General features: G+C 42.2%; 1 protein-coding gene across 1 annotated transcript in view; it reads right to left on the bottom strand.

Moving 5' to 3' along the window:
- Positions 1-24,408, bottom strand: part of MYO10 (myosin X) — a 163,893-nt gene that overhangs the window by 83,432 nt on the left and 56,053 nt on the right. Inside the window, exon 3 of the mRNA XM_014941048.1 lies at positions 10,911-11,069. Within this exon, the coding sequence (XP_014796534.1) occupies positions 10,911-11,069 (159 nt within the window). The remainder of the gene's footprint in view (positions 1-10,910; positions 11,070-24,408) is intronic.

A 24,408-nucleotide genomic window follows, 5' to 3' on the forward strand; every position in this document is an offset into this window, starting at 1 on the left:
TGGGACAAGAAAAATCTATCTCATTTCAGAAAAAAAAGCATGCCTACAGAGGCCTCAAAATTTATGTTTCTGAGCTGTTCTTTGAGCAACTGACTTTCCTGTAGTCACTTGGGGAACCTGACAATTTATTCAACAAGTATTATTTTCTGGGCTTACCCTTAATATATGGGAAACTTCAAATAAAATTGCAGTGCAACCAACTGACTAGAAAGCTACTTATATGTCACTTTTAGACAACCTATGAGAAAAGATTTTTATCACTGTTCTGTACAACTTGTACATCTCTTATACCTTTAAACCATCACATCTACAGTAGCATTACCAAATTACAATGCCAGTGCTTTCACAGAACATGCAGAGGCAGACAACATTTGAAAGACCAGAAAATAGCCGTCAAACTTTGTTATGTTTTCAATGCCAAATTTCAAGGTGTCAGGATGAAAAATCTGGGAACAGAAGAGTTTGCCCCACGCTGGGGATACAGGCTCCATTGTTCCCAGTTCTCTCAGGTAAAGGGATTGACAGTACCCATGACTGAGTTTATTCTGAGGCACAGATAACTGGGTCAACCACCACATACACGTCAGCATAAAAAGGAGAAAGATGGCTGGCCCAGATTTTGGCATGCTTTTACAGGGAGGCAACAGAAGGGGCAAGGGTATGCCATAAACAGAATGATAATTAATACCCTTGTTCTTGGTAGGACCCTGATTTATCCTCTTTGTGGTAAGCATACGCCATCTTTCAGCTAGTCCCATGCTAATTTCTGTGGGACAGAATCCAGTTGCCTCTCTAAATTATAAACTAAAATGTCCGAAGCCAAGCTGCTTTCTTAAAGACCATAATCAAAGTGAAGTAGTAAACTGTAAGTTTAGATGTTTTTAACCAATCAAGCCATTTCTAAGACGGAAATGCCATACTCTATAATCATCCTTATATGCTAGGGCTTCTGCAGCCCTCACCACATTTGGTGACTCATGGTGGGTTTCCAACTGCCCAAATTTACATCAGCTTTTCTTTTCCTTATCTGTGTGTTCCTTGTCAATGTGCACAACGTTATCATCCCTAAATTTTCCTTTTTTCTTCCGAAGGTCAGTTGTAGAACTGATCGCAAAATGAGCCGTTTGTAAGCACACAGCCACACTACAAGGGAGTCAGCATCCATAGGAGAGGACTTTAGAAGGGAACCAGAAAATAACAGAGAATGTCACTAAGATCAAGTGTCAACAGACAGCTACTTACATCCAAGACCCACCTGCTAAATGTTCTCCTTGTCACTGTTTTTGAAAAGCATCTTCTCAGACGCATTCATGCCACTTAGCTGCACTTCCCCACGGTGCCTCAGCCCATGATGTGACCTGCAGCAACTTCTAACTACCTCCCCAGCAGCCTCTTCCCTTCCTGTGCTGAGCACGAATCAGAACCAAGGCATAACACACCACGGCATTTTTAAAGCCATGCTTTATACTTGTTTTCGCTGGCACAGTTCACAAGAAGATTTTGGAATAATTTTGGATTTTTTTTTTTTAAATACGTGATTTCAGATGATCAGAGGCAACAGCATACCTTATTAGATGTATCCTTGCCTGTTATGTTGACCCTTCAGCCCAACTTACATGCCCTAAAGCTTCCCTTGGTACAAGATCAATGGTTGGACTTGATGATCTTAAAGGCCCCTTCCAACCTAGACAATTCTATGATTCTAGGAGCATTAAGCAACACCATCCTATTCCCAAGCCCTTCAAGGGCAAAGGCTATCCTACCTCTTACTGGAAAAATTGGTACTTTGCAACCCATCTACCTTAACTTCTAAACACTCCACTCCCTACAGCTTCAACCTTGCACATTCATAGTGTCCTTGTTCTAGAGAGCTAACTGAAGCTGCCTAGATCTGTCTAGTTCTTAAGGGTTAAAAAAATGGGTTTTGGTCACCTTATTTGCCAACATAAAACCCCAAAACAGTGCACACAGGCAATCACATCTTTCAGTTTAGCTCCACAGAAGTCTCAGAGATGGTGAAGAACCTGCACAGAACAACGAGCTCCTCACAAGTTAAGAGATACACTTACAGCTTAATTTCATCCTATTTTCCCATTAATTTTCTCCTACTGAACAGCCTGTTCTGTGTGGATATACACATGTATATACTCTGTGTGGAGATAGTCATGGAAACTCTACAAGTGTTATCCAGAATCTGTACCAAAAAAATCCAGTTGTGAACTACGAAAACAATATAAAGAAAAGCTGATAAAAGAGTATTGTTACGGTCAAAGGTAAAACCCAACCCAACAAACTATAATATTGATGTCAGATAGACATCTTTCCTTATTTCAGAACTTCAAAGGTTTCTGGCAGTTTTTCTCTTGTATAAAAAGGACCCAGTCTCCTTGTTTTTACTGCATTTTTTTGCTGACTAATACAATCCAATCTCTACTATGTATCAGTCCTGTATAGTGGATGTCAGGATAATGATCTTTTGTGTATAGACTGTTTATACAAACAGTTATAGAAGAGTATCTGTCTTCACTATTGCCAAGTGGAGACAGGAGGTGACCTCCTGAAAAAAAAAAAAACGCGATCAATAGGAACGAGACATTGATTTTTGTCATTTTCATGGGCTGCGATACAGCATGTGAATGTGGGTTTGCACATCAGACTGTAGCAATCTGTGTGCAAGTGCACAGCTCAACTCTAACCAGGCGATATCTAGCTCAAATCGGAAAAGGCCCCACAAAGAGCAGAGACCCCATGGCTCGTCCCTTCATTTCAAATGGCCTGTGGCCACACACTAGTTCTTCTTCCTGCTTTGTTATTGCACAATGCTCAAATGAGTCTTTCAGAGCTGTCTGAAGGTCTAATTCACCCTCCAGCAAGGAAAAGAAAAAAAAAAAAAATGGTCTTCTTCCTTCCTATAGATTCATCTTGGGAAGATGAAGGGGCTTTTCAGAGAAAATAAAACCAAATGAAAACAAAAATGCTGGTGTTCTAGAAACATTGGAGAAATACATATACATATATATATATATAAATCTTTGGAGATCTGTTTCATTCTGCCTGTGTGCATTTTACATACTGATATCCAGACCTTCCTAACTTCCACAGTCCTTTAATGTTTTAAGACCTCTTCTATAGAAAGGGCTTTTTTCAGGAGGAGGGCAGGAAGAGCAGTAATTACGCTTTAACAGAGTGTGACAACAGAAATCAAAAGCCAGAATAACTGAAATAGAAGTGTATGCCAGATAGTTTGTTGGATGGCACCAAACCGCTGCCAAATAGCTATGGGTCTAAAAATCAGCACTAAAGATGGCAAATGGCATTAGCAGTCAAAAATCTGCTAAATGGAACTTTTGGACTCCATTTGCTTTTAAAAGGAAAAGCTAACAGACATCAAAATGAAATAGCTGAAACTGCTTGCAATAAATAGACTACATATTTTCAAATAAAAGTAACAGTCTGGCTATGAATCAATAATCTGCTTACACAGGTAGACAATAGCTATAAAACAATTTAATTCATTCTCAACTTAAATGGATTGTCTGTGGCCTTTCTAGTACTAAACTGCTGGAACATGTGAATAAGGCAGTTGGACAGTGTAGCACAAGCAGTAAATTTTGTGCAGCTCACTTTACAGTCAAAGCCTAACTCATGTAAAGAAAACATGTGCTGGTGACAGACAACAGGCTTACACTTCAGAGTCTAAATTCCTGCCCTTCTTTTAATGCCTTGGTGGGACTGGGAGCAACAGACCCTAGAGAAAGGAGCCAAAGCCTACCTGCGAGCCAGGTAGAGGTGCACACAGAAGCGTTCAGCATCATTTGCAAAAGCTCTGACTGAACGGCACTAAGCTGCTGTCAGCACTTCAGAAAACAACTGAAAAATTGTCCTTTTGATTCTGCACGTTAGTCTACTTTCTGCTCTTAGCTTATGGAGTTAGCAGTGACGTTCAATAAAGGTGGGGAGAAAACAACATGGAAACAAGCCTTCAAATGTGAGAAGACATCAGCAGCAATATATACCATCACCAATGACAAAACCTGCACAAGATAATAGATTCCTACTTCGCAGTTATCAATATGAAGGTATCATTAAGTAGGGATTAAGTATCATTCAAAACTCATGGAAGTCAACAGGAACTGACCCTGCATGTATTATTTATTGTCCTATCAACCAACCAAATGAGAAGAAAAATACTGACACAGAGCAGACAGAAAGAGCAAGTTTTTTTGATGTTTTACTAAAACTTTGACCTCCTCTGCCTCCCCAGCTGTTCCACTGAAATATCCCACTGATGACAGAGGGTAAGACTCCTACTGCAGCATATACACACAGCAGGTTACCAACAAGTCCCTATTGTGCTGCAAATGTAATATAAATGTATGTGTTCGTGTAGCCGTTGCATACTTTGCAAAGTGTTTGTGTTGCAGTTGTGTACATGACAGTCTACTCAATTACCCAGACCTTTCTGGGCAGCTCCCTTTTTAATGGTATCATGTTGATCACACCCCCTCAGGCCGAAATACCTGCCAAGATCTGAAAGCGTGCACCTTTAAAATCCCCAATATTTTCAGCTGTGGGGACAAAGTTCAGGCAAACGTTCTGTATTGTTGTTACTATTATCAGCAGTCCCACAAGTTCTGCAGTATGGAGGAATTCAGAGGCAAAGTTGGTTAACCAACTGATTACATTTGTTTACTTGTTCATTACAGCTCTGTTCTTCCTCTAACGTGTATTAAAAAAAGAAAAACAAACAAAAAACAATGATAATTGGCCTTTGGGAGACAATTGTTGATCTATATAACTGACCATCCTTTAGAAACAGCAATCACCAGAAATAAATTCCACTAGATTTCCAATTAAGAGCCTGCTGTGTTTATATAGATCTTTGTCTGCTGCTCTCTAGTAACAGATGTGAAATGGAAGCTGTAATTAACGCTTGGAGACAGGAACTCACTTTGAACTACATTTTGAAAACATTATCTGATGTGTGTAAGCATAACATGCTAATTATGGAGGTAAGTAGCTATGTATAGACACTTGTCATGCATTCTTAGCAACGACATTCTCTGGTCTCTGCATCTCCACTGAAGGAGCTGGCAGAGAGAATTTTCCCCATTTCCCCAGTAGCACAGGAAGGCATGAAAAACACTGTGATTCATCAGCAGATTTTTAAAATTTCTTTACTGTAAAAGCAGAGCAATTAAATAAACAGCAGTTTCCTCACTGACCATGGAGCAGATCCTACAAACCGGTTACTTGGGACTGCTCTAGAGCATTGGATGCCTGTGGAGAGGAACTGTGCAACCACAGCTGGGTTGCAGACAAGACCAGGATTAAGTATAGTTCTAAACAAGACCAGGATAAATGTAGTTCCAGGAGCTAGTGTATTAAACTAAGGACTTGGTCTAAGTGTACATGTATAATATTTATATATATTTCATGGTACTAGTTAACAACAGAATTTATGTGTACCATTGTTTGTTTTCTTAAAGTCCATGGCCAACACTAATTTATACCATGGAGCATGACAAGACAAAGAGCAAGCCTGTTGAGCTGTCCAAGGATGGTGTACGGGTCCTTGGTAGACCTTCTTTTTAGGTTCAGTTTCCGCAGCGAAAACTGTTTTTTTCTCTTAAGAAAACAATCATGACAGTTTTTGTCTTTGTAAGTAAACACTTTGGGACTATTGTGTTCTACTAATCCTTTGTCTCTCTGCCTCCACCTACAACTTGTGTCCGTGCTAGAGGACATCTGATCAGGAGTGCTTTCCAAGTGTATGAATTATGTCTGTCTGTACGTGTTAGTTAACCATGACTTTAGTGTGCCCTGCTATTTTCTCTCTATAATATGCAGCAACATCCACTTCCTGCTGACCATCATAACATGCCACAGAGCAACTGCACCAGATCTGAAATGAGTCTTAACTCATAAAAAAAACAAAATGCAAAAACCTAGACAAACAAGTCACCAGGAGCAACTGACCTAGATAGTAAAGTGTCTGTGTCTGCAATCAACATTTGAAAAAGCCCCGACAGTGATCATCGATTAATACTGCACAGACATCAACTAGTGGCCTCAGGGAACCGTCATGACTGCGAGGGAGATAATTTATCTAATTACTGCAAGTTTAACAAACTACAACTGAACATGCTGCTAAAGTAAACAAATAGATTTAAAAATTGATGCATAAATAACTGAATATATCTTTTAAGAACAAATAACTGAGCATTCAGTGTAATGAAGTGTCTAAGAGCTCTGCGAGCAACGCTGTCAGGGAAGGCACAGCTTTTCCAGTTAAACACCTTTTTCAAAAATTGGAGAAATGTTGCTTTCTCATCCAAGTTATTCCATGCTTGTTGCTTCAGCTGAAGGCAGAAAGGAAGCCAGCCATGAAAACTGAGCTCCTAATTGCCATCATCCTCCCTCTGATGTGGATGTGGCTGGTACAGCACTACATGTCTACGTGGCTGGTACAGAAGTCATTATACGTATGCACACAAACCTAACATATGGTTATAATTACCAGCGGGCAAGCTGCAGCCTTAATTTGAAAGTGAGCAAAAATAGGTTATGTTCTGTCTCACCCTTCCTGGCCACCACACCCAACTGCTGGACAACCTGGTGGCCACTTTCCCCATCAGGGAATGGTGGCCAAGGGACTGCCGCACCCCACCCCACGCAGGACTCCTCTCTGGGCATGGGTGCATGTTCTCCACCTAAACAAGACGGGCACGTGTCAAATCATCACCACTTTAAAGGGGAACGTGCCTGCCTGGCACTTCAGAGCTTAATTCAAAAGGAAAAAACTAATCCCATGTGCTTTGAAACTTGTTTATTGCTTGAAGTCAAGCAAACAAGGGTGGATCTGAGGCTGGAAACCTCCGTACTGACCTGCACAATGTATACTGAAGTTATTTCCAGCCCGCCTCTCACCTCAGCAAAAGCTGCTCTGTAATTCTCTGCTCTGCTCTTCTGAAATTCACTTGCCTGCATCAGTAACTAACCACGGGCCACAGAGACAAGACAACCGCAGCTCATCCCAGTGCCAGCCCCAACACCCTCATTTGTGTGTCTCGCAGCACAATCCACGCGGTGCGGTTTACTGCCTCCTCTCCAAGGCTAAGGCAGCCTACCCTGCAATGTGTACTTAACTAAAAGTAAACCAGAATCAACAGCTTTGGGAACAATTGGCCTTTGAACAGCAACAAGAGCGGCCGCCGCAGCGCTTCCCCTCCCCACATCGTGTGCCCCGTGCTGGCCTTGCTTCAAAGGCAACAAAATCCCTCATTCGCCTTCACAAAAGGCTCCATTTTCAAACGTGGCCATTTTCTGCTTTTAACACTAGCGTTTATCTGTTCATATTTTGCCACATACCAGCCTAGCACTCGAGCTAATCCGAGCACTCAAAGATGAGCATTATACCTCGTATGCCCATGTCCAGAAACTGGACCTCCCGTATCAAGTTGTTGCTGATGGAGTAAGATGAGGAGGAAGTAGCAATGAAACCCCCTGCACCGTGTGATCCCTGCCATCCTAACTCTGCTCCTTTCCTGGACAACAGCAGCAGTGATAGCCCAGAAGCAAACTTTTAGCTAAAAGACGTATTGATCAAGAAACCTGAAAAATACCAGGCAGGTGCCTGCTTTAAGTAATGAGGAAAGGGCTTATACAGGCCATGCTTCTCCCAGGCTAAAAAGGGAAAGCACGCATGGCAATTCAGACAAAAAGTATCACAAGCAGATGTCAAGAGACTTGACACTGGTACAAAAAAAAGGTTGCACACAGATATGAACAACTTTTGTCATTCACCTTCTTGCTAACAGCACAGATCCAGCTTAGAGCCTCAACTCAGTAAGTAGAGAGCCAAGCATCATTCACGCTACGAACACAGTCTGTATGCTAAATCAATATTCCTCCCTCCTCAAGAAACAGCAAGAAATATAGACAATCCTCTGCTGACCCTTTATTGCTGCAGTTGCTGGCACCAGCAAAGAAAATCACTGACAGGTTTGACAAAACTTGGCATCCATAGCAAACTAGCATAGTATTAATTAGGAAGTAGTGAAGAGTTTAGGAACATGGGTATGATTATGTGAGACAAAGATGTTATTAAGTAAAGGAGGATTAAACTGAAGTCAAACATCTGAAGATATTTACTTAAATGCTCATTGCTGAAGAAACAGCTCCTCAAATACAAACAAACATGCAAGTTACCAGTGGAAGATTTGCATAAATAATTGTCTTCCTGAGAAAGCAACTGTTTAATTTTCCTTTTAATTGTTTCTTCTGTATTTTTGAAATTATATATACTTTACACTACAATTTAGTATATTGCACCTCATATAATTTTTTTGTGCGTTTGAAGAAGCCTCAAAACTTACAACCTAATTAAAGACATTCTTCATTAAGGGTACAAAGGAGCTTCCAGGTCTCATTGCTACTGAGAAGACTAACAAAAAGCTGCCACACTCAAGAACCACAATAATATGCTCTAATACTATAAGCATGTAACTCAAAAAATGCCAGCATAAACCTTTCCCTATCTTTTCCCTCACTCAGGATGTGGACAAGGAAATGCACAGAGCTGAAGCGACCTGTAAGCTAAAAGCCAGGACATGGCAACTATCCGGTGGTTTATATTTGAGGATGGCAAGAAGTTTTTCAATGGGATGACCAGCCCCTCAGGCTCAGAGTGGAGAGGGGCACATGCCTTGCCGACTTATCCCTAACGCACATGGGACGGATCCAGCCAAGGTGGATACAAGAGACAGTATGTCCAGCACACTGATGGAACAATTCCTGGTCAACATAGAGGAGTTTTTGGAGGGAAGGGAGAAGGCACATGTACAATTTGGAAAGTTCTGATTGCTCCTGGTATGAACTCCAATGGTTTCTACTGTCCTGTAAAAGAACTAGTCTGGTCCCAAAGTAGAATGACCAGGGATCTAGTTTTTTCAGCTGCAAGCATGCCTTCAACAAAGCTAAATTAATTCAGCTTTCAGTCCATTATTCTTAACATCAAACATTAGAATATTGTTGAACTCTTAACAAAGTTAAGAGGTTTTGTCTTGAAAAGACATGGTTCATTTGCAATGACAGCATCTCCTCCTACAACACACACTCATATCTCTATCAAGTTTTCATAAAATTGTTCTAGCAATTTAATCAGCTTTTCTTAGGTTTCTGTTCCTGGAGTCCTATCCTGTTAAAAAACTACCTGGCACAACAGTGGTGGGGTAGAAATGAGGAAGGAGAAAAGAAGATGCTTTTTATACCAGGTCCTGGTTACATATATTGGACAACAAACAGGCTTTCATACACATTTCAAAACACATCTTTTTTCCAAACACCTTTTCCAATCATTTTTTGGGTGAGCTGGACCCAAAAAGAGTAAGCAGTAAAATTAGCAAAACTGAAAGGACGATGAGTATTCAAGCAGCGCCCGAAGATCTGTCATTATTAACAGCACACAAACCTGTTTGTCTAGAAACGTACACCACACCCAGTAGCAGAATACCCTAAACTTGCCTTGACAAGCTAAGAAATAAGCCAGGACACGTCTCTTCAGAACAAGGCTATTATTTGCCTCTTCAAAAAAAATCACCGCCTTTTACACACGTGCGTTTTAAAAACGAGAAAGGCTGACATCCAAGGACATGTAATTGCTCAGAAAACAAATGTGTTTTTTTTTTACTTTGACTCACACTGAGTATTGTATTCTAAGCTAATAACACTGGTGGAAAACTCAGCTCTAACCAAGTAGTTTTTTTCCCCCCTGCATATGCAAAATTGTTTATATACGTCATTCATTTTTTGTTTACCAATTTTTCTGAAAGGCTCATTTGTTTTGAGAAAAAATATACATAAAGACTTTTGTAAAGAGAACTACCTCAATGTTTAGGATTCTCCGTACTAGCCCCTTTAAAGGTAATATACAAGGCACATAATTTCCTTGTGTCCCTTTTTGCTTTTTATCATAAAGAAATCTCTAAATACAGGGAAGGTTTATTTTTATGTTAAGATATGCCCATGTTTTAAAATAAAGAAGCCAAACCTAATAGATGATGTTTAGAATAAAGCATGTATGTGGATAGGTGATATAAACAAAATTTATTTGTGTTCTGTAATTATTAATTTTTTAAAAACCAACAACAACTGAACCACCGAAAAGTAAGATTTCATAATCTGTAACAGCCACTAATACTCCATATAACTTTCTCACATTTAGTGTAGTTCCAGATGTAGCAAAGATTAATATCTATTCAGTTCAAGATTAATGAAAGTATTTAAAAAGCTGGTAAATCTAATCAAAAAACCTTCATTGCAGAGCTGAGAAAAAGAATTCTGTGTAAACTAATTCATAGTTTTTAAAACTGCTAAGCAGCTGCCTGTTCTCATACACCCTAAACCCCAGCTATCTGCATTTAAAGGCACAGGTCCTCAGCTTGACGATCGTAATACCATCCCCCTTCCTACTACAACAGAAAAGGGGATGCAGATCAGAATTGGATCTTGGCCTGATGAGATCTCAGATGACAGCCACAGATTAAATCCCACCACATCCTCTCTGGTGACACACAGAGCCCATGTCATTGGGGCAGAGAGTCTAAAGAAGAAGAGAAAAATGAGAGTCCTTTACACAACCGTGCCACTGGAACTGTAAAAGCATATGGAGCATGCCAGTTTTTTCACGTTTCCAAGGGACTTCCTGGCCACTCCTGAGCTGCCTTCTCCTTCCATTGTTGTGGGTGAGAAGTCACAAGACGAGGCATGAGCTTCAGCTTTGTGTGAATACACAAAGAACTGGAGAACGTTAGAAAGGGAGATATCACAAAACAGCAAAACACACACAGCACTTACGCATTCAAAAACATTCCCTCTGGATATTTTTCTTAATTTTAGAAGAAACTTACATAGATTTTATCTTGCTGATAGCGTTGGAATAAGTTGTGCATAATGGAGCCTTCATGGAGATCTACGAGTGCTGCCATGTCTTCCACGCTCTCTGTGCTTGTTTGATGCATAGGTGTTACTTTTTGGTGCGTGATCGTGCTCTGTTTGTAAGTGAATACCTGGAAGAGGGAAACAAAGAAAACGTAACCATCAGAGCACATATTCAAAACCTTCTATCTGAGAAAGGAGCTTTCGTACCCAGTCATATTCCCTATACAGTTTATCAGTGTGCAGACTTGTGAAATACAATAGTCTGCCAGCCATACCTTCTTCTGAAGCTTCTCTGACAATAACTGAAGCCCCAAATACATACACGGGGGTCATATGAGACTAGAACATACTGACAGTGCACTGAGGACTAAGAGGTCCTTTCCTTTTTAAGGGCAAATGTAAACTCGTTTCACACTGGACTATTGTTAGACTTTATCAGGACAAAAATAAACAAAGCAATAATCATTACCAAAAAATCCAAAACCAACCAAACAAAACCCCACCCCTTACAGTAAACCCCACTTATGCTCACATTACTCTGGGAGGAAATGTTTTACAGTGCAAAACGGCAAATGAAAATGATCGCTCTGACAGGCTGCAAGTATTTATATGTTTGATCTGAAATCCACTTAAATATTTGTTTCCATTCAATTCTCCCATCAGGACCACTGTCGGGTTAGGTCATTATTCCCAGTGTGAGCAGCACGCTGGGTCCAGTGTGATGAGACTATTTGAAAACGAATGGGTGAATCGATTTCTAATTAATGCACTTTTGGGATGAACTTCTGAAGCAAGTTCCAAACAGACAGTAAAAGCTCTAAAAAAATCCAGAATTTAAATACTCAGAAAACACTTCTACGTATCTTCTGTAAAAATGTCACAAATACACTCAGAAGACGTACACATCCCAAATCTAGTTAAGCAAACTTTTATGAATACTAGTGATATCACAAAGACTATGAAGCAATAGCTTCTGAATTCAGCTTGGTAGGGTATGCAGAGCACTCCATATATCACTAAGCACATACAGAATTAATAAAAGTGCACTGAAAAAAGTGATGGGATGATCAACTTCTAAGTGGCAGGACTATCGAAGACGGTCTTTGCAGATTCATCCTGACCACTCAAACCCACTATTTTCTCTTCTTCAGGCTGGTTGCTCTCACACTTCCAGCTCTTCCATGCCTTGCCTCCTTGTTTGGGTGAGGAAACAGCTCCGTGAGTTGACTCAGAGATATGCCCCTGTGTCGACCAGCTAGAAAACACACCAAGTGGTCACAAAGGCTGCCACTCAGACCAGAACAAAAAGGAGTCTCTTCCCCAATGCTGGGGAGTTGCTTTTCTTTTACTTCTATTTTTTAACCAGAGCCACACATCTTTCAGATTTCCTAAACCCACTGTAAAACTTGGTCAAAATCATCTAACAAGATCAAAGTCATCAGATGGGGCAGAAGGATCACATGTGCACACCACATTTCCTTAGAACGGTCTTTTAGCAGTCCTGCTGCTCAAGCCCTGAAAGACCTGCTTTGTTCTATTCCATCTTGACTCACGCCTTTATTGGGATAAGGATGTGAAAAAGCTACCTTGAACTTTATCATTACTAATTAGAAGGTCACGTTATGAAATATCACAGCAGATGAAATCCTCAGGAAATAGGAATCAAGAACCATTCTGCAGGGTCAGCCTGCAGAAAAGGAAGACGAACGAGTTGGCTCCTGAACTTCAAGAGTAGCCTGTTGGAAAAGCTCAGGAGTGTCCATCCTCAAGATCTTGCCAGCATTTCTGGAAGGTCAAGTAAAACATGCAGGAAACTTGGAATAAGATTTAAGACAAGCCTAAGTGAGAATTCAGCAAAAATTTCTTTCCTCTCAAGATATAAATGGTCCAAGATAACAAACATGCTGAATACATGCGAAACTATAAATTAAACCCTAAAGAGACAGCACGCAAAATAAGAACTCTCAAAGTTATTATGGAAGTGAAAATTAGAGGTTGAGATAGGAAGGAGCAATGCAAAGAACAACAAAAAGAACAAGCTCAAGAAATACAAAACAGCGAGCCTAGCTAAACAACAATAAAAAGCATTTCACCGGGAAAGGAAAACAACACTTCAAAACCACTCAACTGTCCCTACCATGGCTTATTAGTGTCGTGATGAACGCACCAAAAAGGGACACAGATGAGGAAGCAACCTGAAAAGCTAGGGGAGCAACGCTACGGAGTTCCCTGGGTAACACAATAAAAAGCTGTAAGAGGCACTCTGAAGTTTGAAAATAATGTAGGAGGGAACTATCAGACATACAGATATTAACAGCTTGCTGAAAGGAGAACCTGCAGTCAAGGGCTGGAGGAGCACTGTTTTGTGTGTCTTGAAGAAGAAAGAAAATAGGGCTGAAAAAAAGTAATCACATGCTGCTGAGGAAGATTTCTTTCTCTGCTGAAAATGGAAAGATTGAAGAGACAGGTGAGTGAGGACAGGAATACCTGAATGAACATTAAACATAGGGTGACATGCAGAAGGTGTGGAAACAAAACATATTGGTCTGGTTGTGACAGCCTGTTTCAAAGCTTTGATGACATGATCCCATGTCCTGATTCACGGCTGTTCAGAAATCAACAGGATTATTAGCCCAATTCTATTCTCTCCCAAACTGGGTAAAATCCATCAGCCTTGCTGTGACAGCAACATACCCAGAGCAGTGTCAACGTCCACCTGCTCAACCACCGTGATACCTGCAGCACTTTCCAGATATGCTTCAGCACACAACATCAAGCCCTAGACACTAAGAGTGAGAACTACACTTATACTTCCCCAAAGTACTACCCAGATGACAAAGAAGGAAAGGTAGAGAAAATTAACTCATCATCTTACAATGACAGCATTAACCTTAGACATGGGAACAAGGAAAAAGAAGTTAGAGTGAAGTCCTCAGCAGCACACCAACATCTCCAGGATGGGCACAACTGCATTGCACAGGTAGGACAGACTCCACGTCACCCCTCTGAAACACCATCCAGATCCCAAAATGCTGCTGCAGGAAGCGCCTTCTCTTTGCACAAGTTGCCAGTTGGATGCTCCCTAATACACAGTAGGAAGCTAGAAAACGTACAGCAGCACACACAGAGATTAGGGGTGAGACTGCACATTAGCACTAGGTAAATGGGGGTTTGGTGATTGATGTTTCATGAAGAGGTATGTTAAGAAATGATGGAATAGCATAAATAGAGAAATAAATTAATAGAGGACTCTGTCTGGAAAGCCTAAACCACATCCTAAGGCAAAGACATATAATGAAAATGACGGCTTTAACAAATAAAAGATTGTTTTCCCTATTCATAAGTACCATAACTATTCATAAATACTGCCTCATGAGCAGTGTAATGGTGTACTCTACAACGTGAAAACATTTCTTAGATGAGTGTATATTTATATTTGGTTCATAAAGGCATTTCTTGTCCTCCATGCAATTTGGAATAACTACATGAATGTACTCTTTTAAAACTACCAGTGAGCAAGTAAAGAAAACAATCCTCCAACAAATCAGGAGTTTTAGGCACATGACTGCGATTAAATTAATTTCACTGATGCTTTTAAAAGAGCATGAAAACGACGATCATGAGGACCTTAATATTCCCCACTTCTTTATGTTGAAAATGACATTTTTATCCTGTGCAATTAATCTGGCATGAGAAAAAATAAGAAGTCTTTCAAGTATTCCATTTAAGGGGAATATCACAAAACAATTTCTAATTAATTTTCTCACTGACAAATTATCCCTAATGGAAATTACATTTTAACAAAAGATTTAATTTGTAATACAATTTATTAATACCAGGAAAGAACATCAGAGCGAGCCCTCAACAACAGGCACACGCATGCTTTCTCTCTCAGTGTATCACTTTGTGACATGATGCCAAGTGACAAAAATCCCTGCTTGAATAAGGTCATGAAATAGTATCAAGGGATTTCACAACAGCTGAGTCAAGTGAGTTTAGGAGAATGCTGAATTAAGTGCTTAGGTAAAGCACATCAAAAAGCCCTGCACAATCCCCATTTCTTGCAAAAGCTACGAATCACAGTTTGACTTTCCTGTCTGTGCCGAGCCAAAACAACTGAATCTCTCAGGATGTTTTTTTTCACAAGCAGCTGGATTTTCGGTCTGATGCTGATGATCAATACTGGGTGGGAGGAAGGCAGAAGGTACTCTGAAAGTTTCCTGCTGAACAATTTGCTATTTGACTGATGACTGAATCTTCATTATTTTAAGCAAGATTTCCATGCAGTTTTTATTTAAGGGCAGAAATAGGTTTCTCTGCGTCTTGGAAGCCCTGACCAAGCTAGACCCTTACTGAATCTGCTCTCTGAAAATATGCAAGATCATTTACTGAAAAATTTACATACTGTAAGCATTTTAAAACAGTCCCTTCAGTACGGTGACCTGAATCCTCTTGAACCCTTCCCAGTCGGTGCAGGCTCAGGTCTCTTTCTTTAATTAAAAGACTGAGATTTGGATTAGAGCAAAGGGAGGTGACAGGCACTGGCTCCCCACCACTGCTGCCTCTGGACGCCTGCCTGTGGCCTCAGGCTTAGACCATCCCTCATGGCCATCACCCACCATGCGGGCAGGTCACAGGCCATCAGCTTCACCGCTGATAACACACGCCAGACGTGGTGGTGTCTGATCAGTGCCAAGTACTGCAGGCTGTGGGGCTGGAGAACAGTCTCCCAGCTTAGCACACCCCTGCCGCTGGTGGTGCTGCAATAAATAAAGAGGGAGGGTTTTGGTAGGGGTAACAGAAATGTAGTAACCAACCTCCCTTCACTGCCCTTTTCTACATAAGAAAACTTTTTATGAGCCCTAGATGTGCTCTACAAACTGCAGGGTATTACAGAAGATAATACTGATATTTGCACATGGAAAATGGAAATATCAAAGTCTTGTCATGCACTCAGTTTAAATGAAGTTGCTCAAATCCATGTAGCTACAAGGATAATGTAAAATATGGCAGTTTAAACGTAAAATTCAGTAAGATAGGGAAGAGGAAAGCAAAGAGCTATTGCAGATGTCATCTGGGAGACAGGTTTACAAACAACAGAAGTACAACCAACCAAACAAACATTTTCAATAATGCCTATGATATTAGCAAAACAACTAGTACAGCCAGCCCACAGACACAAGAAAGCAAAGCTAGTCATTACCCAAAAACTGAAGCCATCAGACTTCCAGTGGTTGCCCCACAGGCTGCTCTGTTTAAGTTTTTCCACAGGGTTAATCCCAACTGCTATGGTGATGCCCATGAAAATCCACACGACTCAACATTAACTCCAGAGGACTTGGCTCATACGCTGAAGACATCAGTGCCCTTCGTTTTCTAAGGCATCTTTTTTGCTTACAGTCACTGACCCCACAGCAGAGAGATGAGCAAAGCCAAGCAAAATACACAGGACTGTACACAGAAACATCCACTTAAAAATAGCTTTTTTTTTTTCATTCTCTGCTGTTGGTCTGAACTGAGGATCATCATTTGTGTTTCCCTCGTGTTTAGAAGTTAAAAGAATGCAATAAATTTTACAAAATGTCTTTATACATGAATTCAAGCAGAAAAAAGAGGCCTTGGGCTCACATTACAAGTTGTGGAATGCAGCGTTCCAGGGAGAAAAATAAATCACGACAAGCCCAAGGACCCAGAGATTAAAAACAAAAATAAAAATCTTGTAGTTTACTCTTTTTTCCTAGAGAGATCTACTGTCTAAGTAGATACTTAAAACATAGAACAAGGAGACTCTCTTATAAATCAAAAACAATTTATGACCAAGTGTAAAGCAGATTAACTACTTACCTTTTAAATTCTATACTTAATCATGACAAGAGTGTGACCCAGGTAATGTTTTTGTCCAATAATTTACTATTTCTCTGTAACAGCTGACCTTAGACATCCATTCTGTTGTCCCAAAACAATCTTTGGGGCAACAAGATGTACCCAAGCCCAAGGCTTGCTTTAATGCAGTATAATTTAATCTTTTCAAACTAACAAAAAAATAAAACCACAATGAAGTTTCTTATCTACTAAGCTATGGAGGAAAATGAAATAATTTTATGTAAGGCATTTACTGATGTCAAGGAAAAAAAAAATATTACCAACTAAACTAGTATCTTTACTACTGTGACAAACACCGCCCTTTTCTCCAAGCAAATACGCCATACACACATCAATGAAAATCACCTTATTTACCATGCATTTTACAAAATTCCTCCCCATTTACCCAGGGAATCACCTCACTCCCTAAGCTCCCTTCCCAGTTAGATGTTAATCTTGACCTCTTATGCAAAATATCTAAATGTCCACTTTGCACATTACTGTACCTACATAGCCCATAAAATGTGTATAATCCTCTATCCTCTAATCCTTACTCCCTGCTTACTTCAGTTCCAGCCCTTTTCAGTCTTCATTCCTCCTCCTGTCAATCAAAACTCTTCCAAACCCTTCCTTTCAGTCCCCCTTTCATAACACCTCTCAGACTTGCTGGGGCCTGGGACATCTGGGTCAGGAGCTGCTCCCAGGTTCTAGCACTGGAAGCCTGTCCCGGCACCTTTTCCCACCTCTAACGGGGACACCGCCATCAATGGCTTCCAGCGCCTCCTCTGAACAGCTTTCCTACGACAATTCTTGGGTTTTCACACCAGTGCAGAATATCCCTCTTGCTCCTGAGCTCTGCAGCGTGGGAAAGCATGCTGCCAGGACAACAATCCCAGCCATCACCGCTGCAGAGCTCAGCAAACCCACTAAATCACGCCTCTTTGTTGTTTCCCTATGAGTTGACCACTGTCAATAAGCTTGTCTGATCAAGACTTCCCACCTAACACCTATTCCCCAAGAGGTATTTCAAGGCAGTTTATTCCACACACCGACCTGTTTCCGTTCGTAGACAAGCTCCATCATCAAGTACAAACAAGCTTCCAATTAAAGGTTCAGTGCTTATGACCCTCCAATTGGGCTTGCCTACACAGACAATAATGAAATTTAATTCAAATTAAACACATCAATTTTACCTAGATTATGCTATAGTAAGCCTCTAGGCAGTCCTTGCTAATTCTTGCAAGAAAAAAAAAAAGCGCTTCTTCTATTTAACTTTCTTCACCAGCAACCTTGTATAACCTATCTATACAGCACCTGAAGACACCAAAGCTCAATTTTTAAGAAGCCCACCTACAAATACTGTGACCATGGCACTGCAGGAAATGTGAAGCACTTCTGGCACGTCACCAGCACTTGCTTCACCATGGAAAAGTGCTCCTTTCTCTTTCTTGAATGAAGAAGTGGAAGGATTGCAGCTGCCCAGGCTTTCCCAGAACGCTGGACCAAATGAAGTAATCCAAGGGCAGGACACAGGAGACATACCACAGGATGGACCTTCGGCTCCCTGCCAGGCAGTAGATCAACAGCAGGGTCTCAAGTGGAAGCCAGCAAGCCAGGGAAGAGGCCTCTAGCCTGCAGGGTACTGTGAGATGAGGTGGAGAGCAGATCCCAGCAGGTACCAGAGGAATGGAGGAAGGTGCAGACCAACAATCCTCATGGGTTCAATACTCCATCTGGCTTGGGACACCCCATCCCCACCAAAAAAAAGTCATTGTTACTGCTAGCAGCCCCTAGTAACCAGATGTAATGACAATGCTCCTTTTGCTTTCATTGCATATCACCTTAACCAGCTCCATAGACAAAGGGGTGAAAAACCAATGGTTCCCTCTTCTCAGAAGCAAGACCAAAACACTAAAAATCCCACAAAAAAACCTCACCCTTTATCCCTCATTTTCTACACAATCTAAAGGGCATCTATGGATGATGCCAGACGCTGAAAGCATTAGCTTGACTGTCAACATCAGTTAGACCCCAAGTGAAACTCTCAATTTCAAATTCATATTTATTCAGTGATTTATATGAGATAAACAATGACTATCTGCAACTGAATGAACAAGACCAAATTTGAATAAAATGCCCCACCTATCAAGAACTGGAACAACCCTGTTCAATAAGCAGCCTACAAATTACACCAGCTTTTTTTTTTTAAGGCACAAAGCAATTCATCTCAATAGATCTTTTTTTCTAAAAAAAAAAAAAAAAAAAAAAAAAAAACCCCACAGGAAGCTGACTGGACTGCCTCCTGTCTAGAATAGGAGCAGCCTGTGTGCCGCGCCGCAGTAATGACACCAGAGGCTCAGTAATGACACCAGCTCAATAGATCTTTTTTTCTAAAAAAAAAAAAAAAAGAAAAAGAAAAACCCCACAGGCAGCTGACTGGACTGCCTCCTGTCTAGAATAGGAGCAGCCTGTGTGCCGCGCCGCAGTAATGACACCAGAGGCTCAGTAATGACACCAGAGGCAACGCTTAGATGGGAGCTGGAGCTCTGAGGATCCATCCATGCACAGCAAGCCCTGCCCCAGAGGAAGCTCGCTGGAGAAGGCGATACCCCAGCGAGACCCTCTGGGATGCCAAACAAAACCTGAACAATGCCACCGCAAGCCTTTCGGCCTCCCTCCCTCTCGGCCCAACACCTCCCATGAACCGACCCAGCAACAGCCATTGAGGCCGGTGGGTGCAGATGGCGCCCAAATCCTGAGGGGCTGTCCCTGCAGCCCATGCCACCACCCCAGAGGGACGCCCAGGGCAAACAGGGGGCTGCCTGGGGGGAAACTGCCACCAGGCACAGCTGTTTGGCGGGAAGCTTTTGTCATGAAAGTTAGCGGCAATTATCACCACCTTATTATGAACCCAAGGAGGTTCTGCCACAGCAGCAGCTATGAGGGCTGACAGGTCCCTGCAGCCCCCCAGCTCCAGCTGGTCCCCCACTCCATGAAGAGGGACCGCAGCCCCCCTCAGCAGAGGCAGCTAGGAGAGAAAAAAAAAAAAGTAAACAGAGCCAGAAAGGTTCTTGTTTGGTTTTTGGTTTTTTTCCCCCCAACAGATGGTCATGCTGTCAAACTGCATAGAATGATAGAATGGTTTAGGCTGGAAGGGACCTTAAAGATCATTGAGTTCCAACCCCCCTGCCATAGGCAGGGACACCTCCCACTAGAGCAGGTTGCTCAAAGCCCCATCCAGCCTGGCCTTGAACACCTCCAGGGATGGGGCATCCACAACTTCCCTGGGCAACCTGTTCCAGTGCCTCACCACCCTCACAGTAAAGAATTTATTCCTTATATCTTATCTAAATCTCCCCTCTTCCAGTTTAAAACCATTAATGCTACACTTCCTGACAAAGAGTCCCTCTCCCTCTTTCCTGTAGGCCCCCTTTAGGTACTGGAAGGCTGCTAGAAGGTCTCCCCAGAGCCTTCTCTTCTCCAGGCTGAAGAACCCCAGCTCTCTCAGCCTGTCCTCATAGGAGAAGTGGTCCAGCCCTTCAGCAGACTGAGACAGTGCTGGGCTTTGGTTTCCCTCACTCCCACCAGGTAGCAGGTGGTCCCTCAGCTCCAGCCGCCCACAGCTGGAGGCTGCAGGTTTACGGTTTGCTCACCATAAAGCCGTACAATGATACTGCCAGACATCATTCACAAATCCAGTGCTGAAGGCAAAAATGCCCAATGCACTGAACACTTCTAAAGCCATTTGCAAATTAAAAGGTGTGACAACTTGCACATGCATAGAGGAAGTGCACACAAACGTAATCTCAGCTTTCAGATCTCCTGACAACATTTAACTATAAAACTCTCATAAATTAAGTGTTTCCATTTTATTTTAGTCTCTCCAAATCTTGGCTTGGTTTCTCCTCGTGTAAACACTGCACATCTCACAGCAACAATATTCAATTGTACTCAAATCACTTTTTTGATCAAACAACTTTTTGTTCACAGTGGCACTGTGTTTGCTTTAGTAGGACATTCCCACCTTCATTTAAAAACACATTTTACATCTTTCTGTATTGACAGGTTTCCAGAGAAGCAGAATAGGCAAGAAGTTCAGAAGAGGCAAGAGGCTAACGTCGGAGTGAACTGGCAGAACTCTGAAATTGTCTTCCGAGTTTCTACTTTCCAAGATCACTTTGATGCAACTCTAGTGAAATTCAGATAGGAGTCTTTGCTTGCTTAAAAAAAAAAAAAAAAAAAAAAAAAAGTAGTTTTAGTTTTCTTTGCTTTTATGCTACAAAAATCTGAGTCTGAGAGATCCTTAAAGTGTAAATCTGAACTGAAGCGTGAGCTACTCATTTTAACAGACAACAAAGCCAGAATCCCTTTATACTTTTTTTCCATAATATCACAAAACAGCATTTCTACGGTATCACTAACTGCCTTGTAAAGACAAGCCAAATCCCTCCCTTGACTGCCAACCTGCACACCGTGTTCCTACCCACACCTTTGCCACTACGTACTGTTGCTCTAACCCAGAAACTGGGTTACAAGTGATCCTAACGCCGTGCAGACACCCTGGCTGGAACATCAGTCCCTCCATCATGCTTTTTTTTTTTCCTTTTTCCAGAGGGGCTTTTCATTAAGCCAGTGTTTACTACCTGTTTGTTTTCCTTACAGGTTGCCTGCGGTGTGAGGCTTTGACACAGCCATATTGCTACCAAGTCAGCCAAGGGCATGCTTTATTCCCAGCTCAAAGCTTCTTCACTGAAGCAGCCCTTTAATGAGGTAGCTGTCTATTCAGTTCCCCTTCCCCCAAAATTGTAGGTGTATAATGGCAATTTACATGGGGAGCAGGGTGGGAGGTAGAAAAAGGAGATACTCAAGCCCTGAGTACAGTAAGCTCCTAAGGACACCTATCTATGAGAACAAGTATGTACACGATGACACATAACGGAGAAAGTTCAAAGCAAATTACAGGTAGGCGGACTTGAAATATTGGGCATTTTCCCCAAACTTAAGCATACAGTACAGTTTCTATGGTAGCCTTGTTTACAAGGCTATGCTATTTCAAAGTTAACTTTTATCATGTGTGATAATCTCAAAACAATTAATCAGCCTTTCAGGAAAGAGCTACTTGAGGAGAACACCACAAGGCCACTCCCGCTGTTGCTACACCCATTAATTCAGGATTTTTTCCAGCTCTGACTGAAGTTAACTCGAAGATGCCCTTAGACAACAGTGGGAAAGGGTGACCCCTCCTTATCTACATGCCTGGTTCTGACACACAAAGGTAATTGTAGGGTGGGCAGCGACAGACCAGCCCTCAGCAGGTCTCCAAGGCCACCTTTCAACCTACCCAAGTGAGCACCGGGTTCTACAACAGCAGAGTTGCCCCTGCCCGAGAACACACCAAACATCAACAAAATTTTTTTGCTAACATGGAAGCACTGTCAAATCAAAAACATAGGTGCAGGTGGTTTATTCACACTCAAAATTAGCCAGTGCCATTTGTGTGGCACCTGAAACCTGTATATGGATTGGCGAGAAGAGCATACTCTACACACAGAAGATGCTTCAGCCACACTTCATAGTCTAGGCTGGAGCTAAAGCTCAGCTGGCTCCACACAGTGTGAGTAGGGTTGCCTCTGACCAAAGTGCGTGAACCAGGACCCCGGTAGCTGCATTCCACAGACATGGGAGAGTCTGTGCGTGGAACCAGCCTGGGTCTAGGAGGGGGATCGATCACTCACTTGGCTTCGCTGCCAATCTCCCCAGACCCAGCAGTAAAGCTCACTACAGCCAAAAGGGGACAAGGAGGCCACAACAGAAGGCGGCTTTGTGCGGCTCACTGCTGGAAGGATTTACTGGCTTTGCCATAGTGCAGCACAGATGAAGAGAATCAGCCAAGCTTCCTGCATTCCAGTGAGCCAGTTATCCCAAAGACTGGGACACCAAACCTCAACACCCTGGTCCACAGTGCTGTCTCTGTGGTTAGGTGGAGCTACATTACTCTTCCCAGCATGTTCTGCATGAACTTGGGGTGCCTAACTCTCCTGTTTCTCCCAGAAGTTGGAGAGCTGGCTGTAAACTAGATTTTCAGCTTCAGTCTAGAAATTAACAAAAAAAAAAAATACATCCCAGCTTCGATATGCTGCAGAGGAACCTGCTGGTGTATGATTTACTGCAGGGATGGCTGCCTGAGTCTGCAAATCCTCTGAAACAACAATTCTGCAATAATCCCTCCTGAGGGGCACTGCTCTCACATACCCTGCTAGCGGGTCTGTGACAAAGGACTCTGTGTCTGCACAGGGAAGGAGCAAGGGACCCTGCATCCCCGCCAGCAGACATCCACAGGCAGCATCCCAGGTGGGCAGGGTGTCACTCTGCTGTTACCCTCACTCAAGCAACTTGGCAGAAATCGTAGATGACAGGTGAACGGCAGCAGAAGGGAGCAAGAAGCTGGAATAATTCTGAATTTTTACAGAATAAGCAACAAGTTGGCAGGTTCTAATAATATATTCTCATGGGTTAACTATTCAAGGAGGTTTCATCATCAAAAATCAGCATAAACATTATTTTCAAAAAGCATGAAGCCACCTTATTTTAAAGTCTTACAGAGTGTATTTTGCCCTTAGAGTCTCGCTTTTCTCCAGGACTATTGTGGTTAGCCACCAGGAGCAGGTTCCAGCAGACAACCATGGGGAGCTCCTGGAGAAGCGCTGCAGGGCAGTTAGTAGCACTACACAGCTCAGCCTGTTGCAGTGGGACCTTGTTTCATTCTCTTCCACCCTGAGGTCCTCCCAAAAAGCCACCGAGCCACTTTGCTCACTGTGGCACAATGCAAAGGCTAAAGCTTCTAGACACTCGGGGCTTTCACAATGGCATGATAATCTCCCAACAAGGCGCCCACCAACATGTCTTGTTATGCTGAACTGTCACGGAGAGCCACAACCGTCGTCAGCAAGGAAATCTGAAACTTATTAAAACGGAGTAATTGGGACTGGCTCTCCACACCCCCCTTCCCCAGCAATAGGAGCTGCAGTAGGAGGAGAGCTTGCTGCCAGAAAGAACAAAACAGGTTTGGACAAGCACGAAGCAAAGCTGCACGTATCTTAAGATAGCAGGCGAGGCAGTTAGGTATTTTTTATTACAACCGTGAAACCCAGACCCACGCCCTGAGAGCCCAACCGGCTCCTGTCAACTGATACCCTCAGCCCTGCGTGTGGCTGAAGATGCAGGGTTCCCACCACCACATGCCAGCCTTCGCCAAGTCGGAGGAACCAAAGTACCACTGATCACTGATACTTCATTTATGGTATCTTCAGGTTTTCCAGTTGAAATTCCCCTTTTTTTTTTCAGCTATTTGTTTACTTTTGAGGGGGGAAAAAAAATCACACAACTGAAGTTTTCCAGACCTCCTCTGACCAAGGACCGCTCTGGCTTAGGATTGACCAAACCAGATGAATATTTGAAAATGGTTCAATCATCATGAAACTATGGTGAAGAGAAAGGGAGCAGTGGAGCAAAAAGAAAAGAAAAAAAAAAAAAAAAAAAAAAAAGGCTTTTTTTGCAAGACCTGCCCTCACCACCCATATCCAAGAAGGAAATAAATTTTTAACC

Source organism: Calidris pugnax, unplaced genomic scaffold, assembly GCF_001431845.1.
Source record: "Calidris pugnax isolate Ruff unplaced genomic scaffold, ASM143184v1 scaffold8, whole genome shotgun sequence".
Taxonomy (NCBI): Eukaryota; Metazoa; Chordata; class Aves; order Charadriiformes; family Scolopacidae; genus Calidris; species Calidris pugnax.